This window comes from Ursus americanus, chromosome 33 (genome assembly GCF_024610735.1).
Source record: "Ursus americanus isolate L20-20 chromosome 33, mUrsAme1.1.p, whole genome shotgun sequence".
Taxonomy (NCBI): Eukaryota; Metazoa; Chordata; class Mammalia; order Carnivora; family Ursidae; genus Ursus; species Ursus americanus.
The window spans coordinates 1,177,089-1,196,402 of record NC_142159.1 but is presented as its reverse complement, the minus strand read 5'-3'; the positions used below and the strand labels follow the sequence as shown (position 1 = coordinate 1,196,402).

General features: G+C 42.4%; 1 protein-coding gene across 20 annotated transcripts in view; it reads left to right on the top strand.

The window, feature by feature from the left end:
- The window catches only part of MACF1 (microtubule actin crosslinking factor 1), a 329,876-nt gene that overhangs the window by 105,841 nt on the left and 204,721 nt on the right, over positions 1-19,314 (top strand). The window contains exon 1 of one of the 20 annotated variants that reach the window (XM_087858400.1): positions 7,415-7,791. The exons of the other annotated variants lie outside the window; for them this stretch is intronic. Coding sequence (XP_087714526.1) covers positions 7,725-7,791 — 67 coding nt within the window. The 5' untranslated portion in view covers positions 7,415-7,724. Of the gene's footprint in view, positions 1-7,414; positions 7,792-19,314 lie in introns of those variants that run through there. 20 annotated transcript variants of the gene reach the window in all.

Here is a 19,314-nt window from a genome sequence, read left to right as displayed (position 1 = left end):
AAGAGATCCTGTACCCATTTATTTTCATTTCAACTTTGAGGTGTATTTTATCTAAGATGTATTTAAAAGTAATGCGTCTGCTGTAATGTACTACTTGCCGATTGGACATCCCCAGAATAACGTTTCTCCGCTATCTCTAAGTATATATTTAAACTGCTTATAAATGTATAGTTTATTAAAGTGAAGTTTGTACCTTTTCATCTGGCCTTTTATTTTTTAATTGGGAGCGTTTCCCTCTTGCAGGACATACTGCAGAACATAGGTCCTGTGCCTGGTAAATTCTAGGCAAGGCTCAGTTGTGTGGGCTCGGGTGCTGAGTCCGTAACAGTGAGTGGGTAACACATTGCCAGGGGATGACACTGTAATATTGGCTGACTGTGTACTAAAAGATTTTGCGCTTCTTGTCCCACATTTCTAGTCATATTTACATATTATAAAGAATCTACAGAATTTTAGACATCCACGGTAGTTGACTTTGAAGCAACTATTTCTGCTATTCTTTCAGCCTTTTGTATCAATTTATTTGAATAATATCCTGAGATTACCAGGCACACTGTGAAACTATTACTGTTTGTTGCTATTTGTATGAACCAGTTTTTAAAAAGGGTTCCCTGTGATAAAGTGGGGCATAGAAATAGACTGGATGCTGAAGCTGATACAACTGTAATTAATTTATCTCTACTTTCAATCAAAATTACTTGACTGGTTATGTCATTTGGCTTTAAAATAAGTAACATAAATTTGAACCCATAAAATAGATTTATACTGTTAAACGCTGCCTTCATTTATTTTTTTAAGCACTGTTTTTATATGTTCTATATGTTGAGTTGCATATAAGATTTGTTTGAAAAACTGATTGAGAACATGCAACCTCTGGATTATTCATCGTGTTGGTAACTGGGGAGTTCTTTTTTAAGTTGGAAGTTGCCTCTTTGTAACTTAGGCCCATTAGTCCAAATTCTGCCTGGCAAAGGTCAAGTCTGCTTTCTCTTCTAGGTGTCAGTCAGGCTCGCTTAGGTTTGAAGGCTGTCTTTGCCAGTCAGCACTTCCCTTTCCATTGACTATGTACAATTCCCTCACTCCTTAGTATTCTAGTATTCCCTTTGGACAGTTAAATAGGTTGTTTTTGCTTGGAAATTTTGGAGGCCAGTTATACCTGTGGAGAGGTGAAGGGAGTACAGCAGAAACATGGGGAAGCAATCGCCAATCACTATTCCTTCATTTTCCTTATTTTTTTTTTTTCCTGAATGTTATGTTTCTCAACCATTGGTGAGCTCTGGTTACATAAGTGCGTGGCTTTTACAACCATGTTCCCAAGTCACCATCTCTTCAGCGGATGTAAACAAGATACAGGAAGACACAGACCGTTTGAAGTCATATAATGCCTGTAAGACAGAACTTTACATTCAGTTAGTATTTAGATTTTTAAATAGTTTTTGATACACCCTGTCCACACTTACATTCACATATATTATTATTCCAAAAACTTCCTCCTATTTTAGTTTGCATCCTCATTTTTTCCTCTAGGGCTGTTTGAAATAATCAGTTTCTCCCATACTCCTCCCCCCCCCCCCCCCCCCCCCCGTGTTCTAACTGTAACCGGAGTTACCTTTCTAAAGTGCAGAGCTCTCTGTATCACTCTCCTGCTTAAAATCCATCAGTGCTTCCTCTCTGCTTTTAGAAGAAAATTCAAACTTTTCAGCATGACATGAAAGTGTTTTTATGAGGCTCCTGGCTGACTTTTTGGGTACAGCATGTGACTCTTGATCTCAGGGTCATGAGTTTGAACCCCGTGTTGGGCGTAGAGACTACTTAAAAAAAAAAAAAAAGTGTTTTTATGATCTCCCCCTGCCTATTTCACTAGTTCCATTTCCTCTCTTGGCCTTACAAGCACCTGGTACTCCAGCCTCATTTAAAAACTTATAGATCTCTACCTCAAATGCTTGTACCCTCTTTTCAACTGGACTGCTTGATACTTATCCTTCAAGGTAAGTAGTGAGCGCCTCTGGAAAGCCTTCCTCCACTGAAGTAAGAGTTCCTCTTCTGTGCCCCGGTAGCACTGTGGTAGTGCTTCTTATCCAAACCTGTACTGTCATCTTGCTCTGCTTGTCTCTCTCTCCTAATTACAGTCTTCTAGACTGTAAGATCTTTAAGAGCAGGGACTCTTACTCATCTCAGTTTCTCCAGTGTCTGAGACAAAATAGCTGTCAGTAAATGCTACTTGAACAAATAAAATGAAAGAATTAAGATAGCATTAGATATAAGCTATAGCAGGGAACTTGTCTTATTCATTTATATACTTACAGGGTTTGGCTTAGCTTGACATGTGGTCTAAGGTAGGTGCTCAGTATAGGTTAATTGAATGATATAGAGTTGCCCTGTGTTTTAGTTTATTAATATCTCATATTGTGATAACATATGGAAAAAAGCTTTATGGTTCCTTGAGAACATTTGAATTTTTGCGTGTTTGCCAAAGGACAGATGGTCCCTCTCTAGGGTCTTGTTTTCTTAATCTACAAAATAAATGAGTTGGACAGTCCAGTCTCTTAAGGTTCTTTCCATTTCCAACATCCCACTAGGAAGACCAGCTATAATCCCTGGATCTGGACCAGGTGAAGTGCAACCTAAGATTGCATCACCTTTTCCCTCCCCTCCCCTCCTCTCCCCTTTCCTTTTTCTCTCTTCTCTTCTCTTCTCTTCTCTTCTCTTCTCTTCTCTTCAGCAGCTCTGTGACACTGTTAAGCTTAAGAGCAGTTATAAAATGGTCAAACCCGATACATGCATTGCTGTTATCTCCCCTCTAGACACTGCTGTGCCTTCAGTGTTCTTGAACTTCATTCAGTACAAGACATAGGTATTCTAGGGGCGCCTGGGTGGCGCAGTCGTTAAGCGTCTGCCTTCGGCTCAGGGCGTGATCCCAGCGTTCTGGGATCAAGCCCCCACATCAGGCTCCTCCGCTGGGAGCCTGCTTCTTCCTCTCCCACTCCCCCTGCTTGTGTTCCCTCTCTCGCTGGCTGTCTTTCTCTGTCAAATAAATAAATAAAATCTTAAAAAAAAAAAAAAAAAAGACATAGGTATTCTAGTTACATTTTGTCCTGTGAGATTTGGTGTCACTTTTTGAGGTTGTTTGAATGTTGATTCCTCCATTTATGATATTAGCTGTGCATCCTCTATTCATCTTCTCTAAAAATTTGTTGTTAACAGGTACTTGATAAATAAGTAAATGGTCATGTATCTAATATATCTTTACTCAAATAACTAAACCATTAACTGTCTTAAGGTGGAGCCTTTGCCTTTTTCTTTCCTTAGCTCTTTTTTCTAGATCTGTGTGGTGTGTAGGAAGACCACTGAACCTGGAGTCAGAAGACCTGGGTTCTAAGTCCTGGCTCTTTTTTTTTTTTTTTTTTTAAGATTCTGTTTATTTATTAGAGAGAGAGTGTGCGGGTGAGAGAGTACAGGAAGAGGGAAAGGGGAAAAGCAGGCTCCCCATTGAGCAGGGAGCCCGATACGGGGCTCGATCCCTGAACCCTGAGATCATGACCTGAGCTGAAGGCAGACGCTTAACCGACTGAGCCACCCACGCACCCCAGTTCTGGTTCTGCTGCTGACTCTATGAGATGTTAGGTCACTTACTTCCTGTGCACTTCAAATTTCCCGTCTCCATGAGAAGAGTAAAGACTAAGGTCTCTAATTTCCTGTGCTTCTGGCAGTGCGATCATCTGACCTTTGCTTGGATGTGACATGGAATTGTGGTTGAGAGGCTGGGTCAGGCCACCTGTGTTCTCGTCCTAGCTCTGCCACTGCTGGTGTAATGCCATCAATCTGTCTGGCTCTGTGCTTCCTCATCTATAACGTGGGGTTAATAATACTGCATGGGGGGCGTCTGGGTAGCGCAGTCGTTAAGCGTCTGCCTTCGGCTCAGGGCGTGATCCCGGCGTTCCGGGATCGAGTCCCACATCGGGCCCATCGGCTGGGAGCCTACTTCTTCCTCTCCCTCTCCCCTGCTGTGTTCCCTCTCTCGCTGGCTGTCTCTCTGTCACATAAATAAAATAAAATCTTTTAAAAAAATAATAATACTGCATGGTTGTCTTGAGTTAGTTTTTAGAATACATTCTGGACATGGTAAGGACTATGTAATTGTGGGATTTATTTATTTATTTATTTATTATTATTATTATTATTTTTAGTAATCTGTACACCCAATATGGGGCTTGAACTCACGACCGAGTTCAAGGGTCGCATGCTCTTCCGACTAAGCCAGCCAGGCGCCCCAAGGACTATATAATTGTTTACTATCCTCATGATACTTTTTTCACAAAAGATATCATTGAGGACATCGTAATTTCCTGAAAGCTGCAGGCACAAAATATAAATATTTGTCTTTACAGTTGGGAATGAAAAGTGAAAAAGCCAATGTGGGAGTATACAAAAAGTTAGTGATATATTATGAATCATTGCCTTACACACTAGAAGGAAAGACTTCTGTGTCCGCTTTAATATCCTTAACAGTGGGTGATTCTGGCATTTAAGGAATAAATGTATAGCTTTGATTTTCTGTGCTATTGTAAGAAAGCCCATAGTTGTAAATTCTCCAATAACTTCTAGCCATGTGTGGAAGTACTGGCTTGGATCTCTTCCTTCCACTCAGCATTTTATTTTTTATTTCTATTTTTTTCCCATTCAACATTTTAGATATCTGCAGGTAGCAGTCAGATTCACTTTTTGCTGCCTCTTACATTTCTGGACACCCAGTGACTAAAAGTTGGGCAAAAAAGAAGGGGGATAGCCTGGGTAAATCACTGCTCAGGTGCGTCTCCTCTGAATAATTAAGAGCTGACCGTGTTAATCAGATTCTTGCTGTTAGCAGCTTCCCTTTTGAGGCTCAGGACGTCTTAGGAGGGAAGGCCTGTGTTTCCTGGCAGGTAGGCTGACCTTATCCCCAACGCTCTCCCCCAGCTTCCTCAGTCTGCAGTACCTTCACAGGAAATAGATTCTGCTTGGATGCCAGGGGAGTGAGGAGAAGGCAGGCTTTGATTTACCTTTTTTCAAACCTTACCCAGTGATGATTATTTTGACTTTTAGAGACTATGAAATTATTTAGTATTTCTAGAAGTAACCCCACATATTCATTTGGGATATACCCTAAATCTCAAGTTGGCTGTAGTCAAATATTTTTATTTCCTGATCTTCCCAGGAGTGTTCTGTTGCCTTAAATATACAGCTCCCCCATGGCAGTGTAGTTACTCTGGGTTAGGTCCCTCTCAGAAACAGTAGGCTGTAACAGGAGCTGGAGCTTTGGAGCTGGACAAATGGGTACGTAATCTTGGTCAAGTTATGTAGCCTTTAAAAAAAATATTTATTTATTTTGGAGAGAGAGAGTCATAGCGAGCGTGTGTGAGTGCAGGGTGGGGGAGGGGCAGAGGGGCAGGGAGAGAATTTTAAGCAGACTCCCTGCTGAGCTAGGAGCCAGAGGCGGAGCTCCAGTCTCAGGACCCTGAGATCATGACCTAAGCTGAAACCAAGAGTCAGATGCTTAACCGACTGTCCCACTCAGGCGCCTCCAAGTTATTTAGCCTTTTTAAAGTATTTTCATTTCTAAAATGGAAATGATAATACCTGTTTTAGAGAATTGTTGGGGTTAGATGAAATTGTATTTAAAGTTCTTAACACACTACCCGTGAACTGTAGATGCTCAGTTAATTTTAGCTTGGTTATTAATTGCATTCAAAATGTGTTAGAGACCAGAATATGAAGACAGAAGACACAAGACTCTAGAAATTTAAATCAGATAAAGGAAAAGTTTTTTAAAATATGAATCAAGAAACATTGATTCCTTTTTCTTCTCTCTTCCTTATTTCTTGTGCATTTCTCTTCTCAGGACAAGGTAAATTCTAGGAGGACCCTTCCTGTCCAAGGCTGACTAAAAAGAGTCTAATAAGGGGCGCCTGGGTGGCACAGTCGTTAAGCGTCTGCCTTCCGCTCAGGGCGTGATCCCGGCGTTCTGGGATCGAGCCCCACGTCAGGCTCCTCCGCTGGGAGCCTGCTTCTTCCTCTCCCACTCCCCCTGCTTGTGTTCCCTCTCTCGCTGGCTGTCTCTCTCTCTGTCAAATAAATAAATAAAATCTTAAAAAAAAAAAAAGTCTAATAAGAGGAACAGAGTAGAGTTGTCGCGGGTTATCGGGGTGACTGGGAGCTTAGTCGAGGAGGGATAAAGTCAGCTGTGAGTCCCGTTATTAGTAAGTAGTAACAGGATTACTAGCAGTTTGTAGGTGGGAGGGATGCCCAGTAGGGAGTGAAGAAAGCTGTTGGGGGACTGAGGCAGGTCGAAGGGCTTGTTTAAATTGAGTGGCTTGCTAGGCAAGCTCGCGTTTACTCTTTTTCACTTGCAGTCTTTGGGGCTAATCTCTGCAAACTTGCTTTCCTGGGTGTTGCCCCTCCCTCCCTGCCTTTAGGAACAGGATTGGGAGTAGAATTAGCCTGAAGAAGTCATTCTATTTAGGGAAAGGGCAGTGATTAAGCCCTTATCTGTAGTGGGGCCTTTCTGAGTAGTGTGGGGCCCAGATCGGGATCGGAGTGGCTATCCTGCCATCGACAGAGGCTCCGCTTTTCTAACCCCTGGTTGGGTCAGAAGTGTGAAGAAGCAATAGATGGACTGGGCCATCTGAATGAAAAAGCCCTTCATTGTGTTCCTTCAGCATTCCAGTGTCTGGTACAATTAGCCGAGACTCAGAAAACAAGTTGGACAAACAAGCGAGCAGCCTTCCATTGATGGATAAAGGGATCTCTGGCTCCGAGGAGTTAAGTGTGCTGACTGCAGACAGAGTGGGAGGTCTGGGAAGAGGAAGGGGACTTTGGGATGACATTCCTGGCTGGATGAGGGGAAAGAATGGAGCAACAAGCAAACAGTATTTTTGAAGTTGATGAAATCTGCCCGGCTAATCTCCCTGAGAGGCTGGCTGGGGCTGGGCTAACCTGTGAAGTAGGTGGAATCATTGCGAAGAGACTGTGACTCTTCCCTTTGGGCAGCTGTAAACGTGGGGAAATGAAGCTCCATTTAGAATCTGGGAATCTGTTGGCAGTGGACAGTGGATGGGATTCACTCTATTATAGTCTCTCGCATTGCGGGACCTTCTCAGTTGGTTAACACTTTACACGTACTTCTGCCCGAGAAGAGGCCAGCCAGAGGAGCAGTTTGTTGGGCAATGGATGTACTGTGCCTGACTTGGCAGTAAGCTGTTCTACCTTACCAGCTCTTCTGCAACTGTCTGAGATTCACCAGGTCACAAGCGTCTGCTCTGCAAATGGAGGGTAACTCAAAGACCAGCCTCTTTCTACCTGCTCAGGCTTACTCAGTAACTTGGCTGGACTTTTTCCTATGAAGCTCCCACCTCTGTATGCTGCTGCTCTTCTGAAAACACTGAGCTGCTGCCTCTTTTGAATAGGATGCTATTTGCCTGAAGACCTGAACCCGGTTTTTGGAAGTGCCCTAGGGAGGAGCTTCCTCTCTGACCTCAAGGGGAGGAGGAGGTCATTAGGAAGTGGAGGGTGGAGCCACGTCTCTGTACTTCTGCTGCCTCTCTCTGCTCATCGAATAGCCTTTTGGCTATCTGTCTTTGTTTACCTCGAAGCCTTTTTTGAGGAGCTGCAGAGGGTGCACAGGCTGCTAGCTGGAGGTTCTTTGGAACACCCTCCTTTTGGGTGGGGTCAGCAGACACAAGAGTGCCATGTGGCCTAGTTACCAAGATGAGCACGAGTTCAACGCCCACCTGGTTGGCCGCATGTGCTGTATGGGTTAGTATGTGAAATTTTTTCCTTGTCTGGGCCTGTGGATCCCAAATAGCCCTTGCTCTCATTGACTCATAGGAATATATGGGCTTTAAAGTCTTGCAGGTGTTACAAGCTTTGGGCTTGTTAAAGTGTGCAGGGGAATAGACGGGTGCCCTACTTCCTGGGGAACTTCTTAAGCTTGTAGTGACTGGCAGTTAAGAGCCTGAGCTTTGGGTGTGGGACTTTTTTATAGAGACTGAATTCATGCTCAGGCTTCTTTTTGCCTGTATCAGGAAACCACTTTTAAGTTATGTTACATAGTTCTGAGAGTCCAGGGTGTATTTTTAGCAGAAGTTGGTTGGTTACGGAGTCCACCTCTGAGCGGACTGGATGGGGCGGGGTGGGGGGGGAGGAGTCATAGTCTGGGTTTCCTCTTTCACTTACTCTCTTCTGCCAGCAATGAGGAGGCAAGAGGGCTCCAAGATGGTCTGGGGACGAGTCGGGGACGGGACCTAAAGAAGAGTTGCAGGCTAGGGGGTGTGTTGTGTAGGCTGTGACTTAGATCGCCCTGGATGAAGGACGAGAGTTCGTTTAAATAATGTTCTGTGACCTTGAGCAAGTGGCCCAGGCTTTTGGCCACAGGTTTCTCTGGCTTCCAAACTGCGGGGTGTACAGACTGGTGCTGGAATGAGATATCAATTCATCAGTTCTTGGTAAAATGAAAATGATAAGGAGAAAGTAGTGTGACTTTCATAAAAGGAAACTCATTTAAAGGCCTGTTCTTTACTCTGAGATGCCCTTCCTACTTTCCTGATGTTAAAATGTCCTTTATTTTATGAAAGAATTGTTCTTAGGTAGTAGTTTGGTTTTAGATATCCCTACTTAGCAAAAGAAAAGGTTGACAGCTTTATGTTAGGTTTTCTGATATTTTGGAACATTTACTGGTTTGGGAACTCCTGGATTGATCATCGACTTTGATAATTAAAATACCTTTTGATATTATATTCTTGAGTCTCTGAAGCAGGACAAAATGGTGAGCCAAATAGGCAGGCTTTCACTAAAATTGAAATTGCTGGCTGTTTACGGAGGGGAGAGAGCGGAAGAAATCTCAGAAGGGGTCTAGCAGAGCTACAGCTCTGATTCTGTCTCCTCATGGCTAGGCCAGTACTGCCAGATATTTAAGCGCTTTGTGAGAAACAAAGGTGGTATTATAATAATGTTTGGGGCACACGGAGGGGTTTAGTCTGTTGTTGCCATGCAGTCTAGCCTTTTATCTTTCTGGTATCATTGAGAGTTCCTCCCTGAGATCTAGAGAAAAGAATCTTCTGCATCTGAAAGTGCTTGGAGATAAAAGGGCCACTTTTCTGTAATCAACGAGTAGTTTAAGGAAGTTTAGAATCTTTATTGAAAGTTTCGGGGCAAAAACGTTCTCTCTCATCCTACCCTGTTTAATCCCCCAGAGGCAGTGAGGCAGTGTGGCCTAACGGTTAAGAGAATGGGCTTTGGCATCACCTGTCTGCTTGGGGCTCCTGCTAGACCACTGAGTACCAGCTAGATGAGCTGGGAGAATTGCTTTATCTTTCTATGCCTTGGTTTCCTCATTAAAAAAAAAAAATTTAAATAGACCCTAACTCAGAGTCATTATGAGGAGCACATGATATTCAAGCGCTTAGCCCAGTGTAAGCTCTGCAGGTGATTTTGATACGGCCAGTTCACAGACTGGTAATTGGGAACCATTGACCTAGTCCAAACTCCAAACTCCTCACGTTATAGATGAAACTCAGACTCAAAGAGGGGAGCTGAGTGTTCTATAAGGTAAGCATCGTAGACTACAGGCCAGCAAATCCCAGTTACAGACCTGTCCCTATGACACTTTATCCAAGTTCTTAAATTTCTTAGCGCTTGGATTTCTTCATCTTTCAGATGATATTTTGAGGGTTCTTAAACCTCCGATCTCTTTGTATCTGTGATTTAGTTTTTCTGATAATCTAATGAATAGTCAAGAAACTATTGAGCTTTTCTCCCTCCTCCCTCCTCCTGGTGTGTCTCTCCCTCCGTCTCTGTGGCTCATTTCTCTTGCCACCATGCTAGCTTCTGGCTTATTTCTTTATCTAACTTCTGTTGTTTACTCTCGGATTCCCAATAGAGCAAAGAATTATCATTAATAAAGTTCCAGTTTGCCTGAGAAATAACATAAAACTTTAATTTTGCACTGAAGGTTCTAGAATTATCACCTCTCTAAACTCACAGTTCTCAATCTTCACTGAGACATTCTAAGCCTGGTGATGGATACCTGTCATGAATCCCAGTTACAGTTAACGGTTTGCACCACCTCTTCTTCCTGTCATTACACAGGACGATATTGTGTTGCCTTCTGATAATTTCATGGTGGCAGTAAGTATGGTGGCTAAAAGTCCATGACAGACTTAGATTTGAATCTCAGTTCTGATACTTGCTAGTTGTGTGACTTCAGGCAAATTATTAGTAAGCCTTTTTGAGCCTCATTTGATAAAAATGAGGGTAAATAGTGTGTACTTGATAGAGTTGTGAGGACTGAGTCAAATACTAAATGAGACAGGCCTTGCACAGTGCCTGACACAGAGTAAGCACAATATCTAGGTCAGTCTTACCTCCCAAAGTTGACTTATGTATGTCTGAGGATAGGAATCATTTATAATGCTGGTGCCATTGTATATTTTTGGTAAGCACAGTTAATTGCTTGATCTCCATCTGTCTCTCTTTCTCTCTCTTCCTTCCTTCCTTCCTTCCTTCCTTCCTTCCTTCCTTCCTTCCTTCCTTCCTTTCTTCCTTCCTTCCTTCCTTCCTTCTTGAAGTATAGTTGACACATAATGTAACATTAGGTTCAGGCATATGATTCAGTAAGTTTATACGTTCTGCTATCTTACCATAAGTATATTTACCATCTGTCTCCATATGCTGTTGCAATATTATTGACTGTATTGCCTGTGCTGTACCTTTTATTCCCGTGACTTATTCATTCCATTACTGAAAGCCTGTATTTCCCGCTCCTCTTCGCCCATTTTGCCCATCCCCACACCCCTCTCCCCTCTGGTAGCCATCAGTTTGTCCTCTGTGTTTGTGGGTCTGTTTCTTCACCCCATTTCTTTGAGCTTACATGAAATGGTGCAAAGTCTCCTGGGTCCAGACATGGCAAGAAGAATTTGGGAACGCTGTAACTGTAGGCGGGACATCTGAATGGAAATCCCTGCTCCCTGCTGAAAATCAGCCTTTTTTTTTTTTTTTTTGAAGATTTTATTTATTTGACAGAGAGAGAGAGACAGCCAGAGGGAACACAAGCAGGGGGAGTGGGAGAGGAAGAAGCAGGCCCCCAGCAGAGGAGGCCGATGCGGGGCTCGATCTCAGGACCCCGGGATCACGCCCTGAGCCGAAGGCAGACGCTTAATGACTGAGCCACCTAGGCACCTCCTGAAAATCAGCCTTTTAATTATCATTTGGGAATACTTTTTAGTCTGACTTTGAAAATGCCATCATAAAGTATCGTTGTAGTTATAACCTTGGCACATAGTGGGCTTTCAGTATATATTTGTTAAATGAATGAGTATTCTTGAGTACCCGTTATTGTCTTAAATGTTGGATATTTAAGGAAATTTAAACACAGTTCTTGACTCCAAAGAGCTAAAGTTCAGATTCAGATAAATAGGATTTACATAGAGAGGTATGTAACAATAGGTTTTATATGCTTGGGGCCAAGTAAACTGAATGAACACAGGCACCTGCAGGCACCTAGAAGTGGCTGGCGTAGGCGGAAAGATAGAAAGGGAGAAGTGGGACTTCAGCTGGACCTTGTAAGGAGGCTCTAACTTAGATAACCCAAAAAGAGGGAGACAGATATTCCGGTAGGGACAATAAAGACAAGAATGTGCAAGTTATGTTTGGAAACAATAATATCAAAATGGTTGCATTTGAGTCATGCAGGGGAGAGCCCAGAGATAAAGTTGGAAGAGTAGATTGTAAATTTCTTCAGGTCAGAGGCCACTTATTTATCTCCTCCAGGCACCTAACACACAGGGAATAAAACCCAGAATTGAATTTCAAAGGGTTGTAACAGACTATGGAAATGAAGCACCTGCACTTGGTCTTCTGGGAGCCACTGAAGGATTTTTGAGTAGAGGGATAATACGGGCAAAGGGGTGATTTCGGAAGATTTGTTGAGATAGGCTGTCTGCTGTACTTGCCACAGCCATAGCTATCAACTGTTAGTTTCAGATCTGTTGCCTCAATTCTGATTGCTCTTCTGAACTCTAGACCTAACGTTCCCACTGTCAGCAAGAAGGTCTACTAACACCTCATTATTTTTCTTCTACTTTACCCATTCTACCCAACGCCCCATCTGTGCCTCTTTCTATTTTCCTAATCTCAAGATACCACTCCTCCCAGTTCCTGGAAACATTAGTTGACCAACATTTATTGACTAGAAACATTGGAATTATTTTGAACCTTCCCTTTCCTTAACACATCTAGTCAATATTTAAGGGCTATTGTTTCTGCCTCTACATTATCTTATAGATCTGTCTGCCCTCTTTATATCCGTGCTGTCTCTGCCCTAGTTCATACTGTTAGATTTCTTTCTTGGTTTGTCAGTAGACCTCTAGCTGGTTCTTGTGCCTTAGTGTCTCTCTGCCGCAGACTGGCCTTCAGTCCAATGCCAGATTAATCTTTCCAAAACACCTTCTGGTTCAGAAAATCTTGGGGCACCTGGGTGGTGCAGTTGGTTAAGTGTCCAGGTCTTATTTTCGGGTCAGGTCATGATCTCAGGGTCATGAGATCGAGCCCTGTGTCAGGCTCCATACTCAGTGCGGAGTCGGCTTGGGACTTTCTCTACCTCTCCCTCTGCCCCTCACCCTGCTTACGCTCTCTTTTTCTCTCTCTCAAATAAATAAGTAAATCTTTAAAAAAATCTCAGTGGTATCATTTTATTTACTGAATTAAGTAGATACTCCTCCAATTTTCTGGAGTGATTTAACCTCATATGAATTGCAAGCTTCCTTTCTCATTAAATTGCTAAATGTATGCAGTGCATAGCTATGCAATTCCCTGAAACATATCCTGCGTACTTACATGTCTCTGAATTGCTGCTTATATTTCTTCCTCAGTTTGGAATTCCTTAACTCCTTTTTGTACTGGCCAAATCCTAATTGTTATCCAAGATTTAGTTCAGACACCGTGCCTTCCGTGAACTCTTCTGCTGCCCTCTGTCAGAATTAATCAACTGTGCTTATGAGCCTCATTTTGTGTGGTTTGTGTCTAGTGTATTATTTGCTTGATATTATTGTTAATTATTTATATATTAGTGTTTGCCACTAGATTGTAAATTTCATGACGTCAAGGAACAGGTCTGTTCTGACTGTTTCCCTTCTCTGTCAGCTCACGTATCTCATTTTTAAATTTCTAGGAGGCTGGTGCCTCTTGAGCTGCTGCTGCTGCTTCTTCTTCTCCTCTTCCTTCTCCTCCTTCTTCTCATTCTCCTCCTTCTCCTCATTCTCATTCTCCTTCTCTTCTCCTTCTTCTTCCCCCTCTCCCTCCCCCTCCTCCCCCCACCCTCCTCCTTTTTTTTTTTTTTTTAAGATTTTATTTATTTATGAGAGAGAGACTGAGTGCACAAGTAGGGGGAGGCACAGAGGGAGAGAGAGAAGCAGATGACCTGGGGCTTGATCCCAGGACCCTGAGATCATGACCTGAGCTGAAGACAGACGCTTACCCAACTGAGCCACCCAGGTGCCCTGTTGGGCTTCTTGAACCATTTGCGATTTTTCTGTGGCCCTCAGGGAAACAAGCAGAAGTTCTTTTATTTGCTTTTGTAATGATTTATAATGCTCTGGGACTATGTTACTGGCTGTGTTGGATTAGATCACAGAGCTTTGCACCTCAAATGCAGGCTTTAATTCTAATTCTAGGCCTGTTCTCAAAGTGCTCCTTGTAGCGTAGGGCAGATAGACACATAAACAGTAATACTGTGCAATAAGCACAAGAGAAAGATCACCTAAACCACTGTGAGTAAAGGATAGGAAAAGCTCCTGGAGGTTGAGTTGAATAAAGAGCAATGAGTAGACAGACAAGGGAGAAGCTATATTCCACACAGAGGGAACACTGAATACAAGAGCAAGATTACATTTGGGCAAGAGTGTTCAGCAAGGCTGAAAGTTAGATTTTTATGAAAGGGTAGAGAGGGGTGAGTGGCAGGCAGGCATCACATCATAATTGGGTCTTAGATGCCAAGGTAAAAAGTTTGAATATTATCCTGAATGGCGACATCAGGCTTTGGAATCCAATGGAGCTGAGTTCAAATTGGACTTCTTTACCTACCTTGTGATCTCAGACAGATTACTTAACCTCTCTGGGCTTTATCTTTCCAGTAAAATGATATCTAGCTTTCAGGGTTGAGCATTAGAAACGATATACATAAGGTGTGCAACACATAAGCATGTGTTCAGTCAGGGTTAACTACTAATATTATTAGGAGGCTAAGGAGTCACTGAAGGGTTTTAAGGCAGACAATAACAAGATCAGTTTTGTTAGAAAGATTGCTGGCAGCAATGGAAAAGGATGGTGTCTTAGTTTGGTCCACGGACGTGGTGGCTGCAGCAACACACCTTTATTTCTCACAGTTTGGGGGCTGGAAGTCTAGGATCAAGGCAGCTACAGATTTGGTGTCTGGTGCAGGCCCTCTTCCTGGTCATAGATAGCTGTCTTCTCTCTGTAACCTCACATGGCAGAAAGAGAGTGAGAGAATTCTCTTGGGGTCTTTTGTAAGGACCACATTTTTATAAGGCTCATGACCCACTCATGCCCCAAAGGCCTCACCTGATACTATCACAGTGCGGGGTTAAGATTTCAGCATATGAATTTAGGGGACAAAATACAAAGATTCAGACCATAGCAGATGGATTAGAGCAGGGAAACCTGTTAGAAGCAGAGAGAAAAGAAGAGTTCAGTTTCAGACAAATTGAGTTTGAGATGAGCATGAAATGTTTAGGAGGCGATTAGACATGTGAGATTGGTATTTAGGTTGAAAGCCTGAGCTAAAGATATGGATTTGAAAATGATCAGTTACAGTTTGAACCATAGGAGTAGGTAAAATTATTCTGGGAGAATGGGGGAGAACTGCTCTTCATAAAACTTTTTTTATTTATGGGTTTTTTCCCCCCTCCTACCATGCACGTAACACCCAAAATTTTCATGCAGTTTTAGGTGGTTCATGGCACCCCTTTCCAAACCCATCTATGTACCTTTGGGTCCATGAATATCTTAAAAACCCGTAATAGAAAATGAAGGAAAGAGGGGCGCCTGGGTGGCGCAGTCTTTGGGCGTCTGCCTTCGGCTCAGGGCATGATCCCGGCGTACCGGGATCGAGCCCCACGTCGGGCTCCTCTGCTGGGAGCCTGCTTCTTCCTCTCCCAATCCCTTGCTGTGTTCCCTCTCTTGCTGGCTGTCTCTCTGTCACATAAATAAATAAAATCTTAAAAAAAAAAAAAAAGAAAATGAAGGAAAGAAGGCTAGGGATGAATGAACATCTCAGGAGTGAGCGGAAGAGAAGGAATAACCAAAGAGGAAGGAGGAACACTAGGGTGGAATGGAGACTCAGATTCAAGAGGGATAGTGAGTTTAAAAGGTGAAGGAATGATCAGCAGTGTCTTCTGAGTTGCCAGGTACGTAGACAGTTGTGGAGAAAGCAGTTTCAGTGAATTTGTGGGGCTCAAAGCCACACAGGTTACATGGGGGACTAGAAGGTGAGGAAGTGGAGATAGCATTGTCATCATACTTGTTCAGGAAGCCAAGGGGAAAGGAAAGAGAGAAGTTAAAGACATACAAGCCAGGGGATAATTGTTGGATTAAGGTTCCCAAAGAGAAGGGAAGAGGTGGGATCCAGATTTTAGGTGGAAGGACTTACCTAAGTTACCAAAGGACATCTCTACAGGTGAAACTAAAACAAAGAAAATTAGGGTACGTATTGGTAGCTCGGTGGACTGTAATGGTCTTAATAGAAGTTGGAAACAAGTATTAAATCCTTCTAATTAACCCCCACGTCATTCGTTGGTGCCTCAATATGTTCAATCTTAGAATTTCCCAGTGGGCGGTTGGGTTCTTTGTTGGCAGTTCATAGCCTTTGGTAGGGCTGAGTTTATGAGAAGCATCAAAGAAGATGGCTTTGTTAAATTGACTGGGGTATCTTTGAAAATTCTACCTCCAGTGTTAGGTAGAAAGATCTTCGCTGGGCCTGGAATTAAATTAGGGATTTATGTGTAGGGTGCCAAACCTTAAAGTTTCAAAGTCTGAGCTGTTTGGAGCATTCTGAAAGTTTAATAGTTAAAGTTGCTCTTTGGCTTCTGTAATAAATTTCCTTGCTCAAGTATTACAGTCTTAAACCCCAGGCACTGCAGTATCTATCCTCTTGTCTTAATGCTTAAATCAGGAAAGAACTTGCATGTAATTGATGGGTCTGCAACACAGGATCCTAAAAAAGGATCCTTCAGTTTTGGGGGCACAGTTATTCCATAAACCCTTTTCTGAGGAACTTACGGCTCAGCTGTAAAGCAGGCTAGCTAGTCTTGAGAAGGGCTTTTAATCATGTTGCCCTTAGTAATTATGCTCAGAAAAAGTGCCTGGAGCTCTTGCTGCTGAATTGAAAATCCGTTTTTAGCAGTTGGAAACATAGTAAGATGGACCAGTGTCCATTGTGCCTGTCGCATCTTCAGGTCTAAAATAAAAGAGGCAGTGGACTAAAAAGAAAAAGACATCTCATGAATGAAGCCCCAGCACGGGGCTCGAATTATGACCCTGAAATCAAGACCTGAACTGAGATCAAGAGTTGGATGCTTAACCGACTGGGCCATGCAGGCGCCCCCTGCTTCTTCTTTAAAATGTTGATTAGTTTAAAAGGAAATTTGTTAAATTTTCCTTTTCCATCTATGTATTATTTAACCTGTCATGGCAAATACATATAACTTTTATAATTAAAAGTTCTGAAAAGAAAAATAACAAGGAAAACTTATATCTCTAGAGTGAGAATTAAACCCGGAAATGGCCATTCTTGGTTATTCAGATATTAGTGTAGTGAGGCAGAATGGGTCTGGTGGTGGTGAAAATGTAGGGGGGGTGCAGAACTTTTAGTTGGCTTTAATTTTGTTTTCCCATCATGGCTGCATGTTTCAGCACACAGGTGACAATTATTGGGGTGTTGGTTTTTTTTTTTTTTTTTTAACATACTGGACTGTTTTCTGGTAGGGAACTCAGCTCTGATTTCATTCTGTGTGTTTCATTAGCCAGTCTTCTAATCATATATTGGCCAGTCCAAAAAATTTTTGTTTTTGTTTTAGGTCATATCCTGTGGAGCTGTAGCTGTTAGCAGCTTTGGGAGATACAAAAAGTAAAGCATGATCTCTTTCCTTAGGAGTTAGTGATCTCATTGGTGATGTAAGAATAAGCAAATTAAAAGTTCAGGACTCTATATAATTATATAAGTGCTGATTGAGTGATTAGCCTAGTAAGTACCCTAAAAATTTGTAGGACAAAGAGACTGTTGAGACCTGGAGTTGTCAGGAAAGGCTTCCAGAGTAATTTTTCTCAAGCACACATGTGATCGTGTCATCTTCTGCTTAAAATCTTTTCGAAAATTTCCCTTACCTTTTCCTACCAATTTCTCAGTGCTAAAGTTTGGACTCCTTAGCTTGTAAGAAAGGTCATGATTTGGCCCATGCCATCCTGTCTAGTTTTAAGTCTCTCCACTACCTAGTATACATCCTGTCTTTCAACCATCCTTGATTCTGTGCACTTTTCTGAACATAAGCTCCTGGTTGTCTCCACGAATTTGCATTAGGTGAAATTTTGCATGTAGTAGCTTTGTCCCTTCCCTTTAATTCTTGCCTAACTTCGAGTCATCTTTTAAGGTTTAGTTAGACTCACTCCTGTGGAAACTTTCCCTAACTGCCCATGTTTCCCTCTCTTGTTCGGGTAGCTTAACCATTCATTTTTCTTCTGTTCTTGAGCACTCTGTGCTTAGCTCTGTTTATAGCGTGTATCAGACTGCACTGAAGTTATTTCTTTTCTCTGCTAGACTGTCATCTATTTTATTTTATTATTTTTTAAAATAGGCTCCACACCCAACATGGGACTTGAACGCATGACCCCAAGATCAGGAGTTGCGTGCTCCACCAACTGAGCCAGCCAGGTGCCCCGACTGTGATCTCTTTTAAAGATAGGGACTGTGACTTTGGGATCTATTTTTTCTTTTTAAAGATTTTATTTATTTATTTGAGAGAGAGCGAGAGAGAGCATGAGCTGGGAAGTGACTTTGGTATCTATTGTCGGAGTCAAACACAGGCTGTTCCAAGCATGAATACATCTTACTAAAGATGTATTCAAAGAAGAGATGAATGAACGGATGAGCTAGATTTTAAAGAGTAAACAGTATTTGGGGCACCTGGGTGGCTCAGTCGGTTGGGCATCCAACTCTTGATTTTGGTCATGATCTTGGGGTTGTGGGATTGGGCCCAGTGTTGGAGACTATGCTCAAATAAACAAATAAATAAAACCTTAAAAAAAAGAGTAAATAATATTTGGATAGGTAGAGAGGGAGAGAGTAGCATCCCGTGAAGAGAAAATAGTGTGAGCAGTGTCAGTGATGTAGATGAGATTGCACTTGTAAGTTGGTTCTCATTCAGTCTGTAGATGACACAGGTTTGGAAAGGATAATGAAGATGTTGGATAATTGAATCAGCATCTAAAAAGGTGTTGGAATGACAGTGGTCAAATCTAATAAAAACCCTAGCTTCAAAAACTTGGAGGGCTCTATTAAGTGAAAGGTAGCCTGGGGTGCCTGGGTGGTTCAGTGGGTTAAGCGTCTGCCTTCGGCTGGGGTCATGATCCTGGAGTTCCGGGATTGAGTCCCGCATAGGGCTCCAGCCCTGCATTGGGCTCCCTGCTCAGCGAGAAGTCCGCTTCTCCCCCTGCCCCTCACCCTGCTCTTGCTCTCTCTCTCTCTCTCTCAAATAAGTAAAAAAAAAGTGAAAGTTAACGCTACACCTAAAAAAAAATTCTAACAGTTCCAAATGAGAGCCAGTAGGGAGAATTTATAAGGAAGCAAATGATGACCTATTTATAGAACTACTAAATCGATATATTGCCTTAGGAGGTGTGAATTCTTTATTAAGTTTTAAGTATCAGAAATATTATAGAGTTATGCAGGATTTGGGCAGACCTTTCAACCCTGAACAGATGATTCTTTGTTGTTGAAGGGAATCATGTTTTAGCAGGGAATAAGACTAGGTAACTAATTCTAATTCCCAAGTTCTGTGGTGCGTAGTAGGAAGAGATCACTGTTCCCTGCAAAGCATAAAAAGATTCAAGGCTGAAAAGAAGGATGTGAAGTTAAGAGCAAAGACATGGATGAGGTAACACTGAGGCTATAAACTCAGAAATGTGAGTAGGTAGTATATGCACCTGGAAGTGGAGAGAGAGTGTCAGCATCGTTCGAAAGGTAACCATGTGGGTCTTACTAGGCAGTGAGTT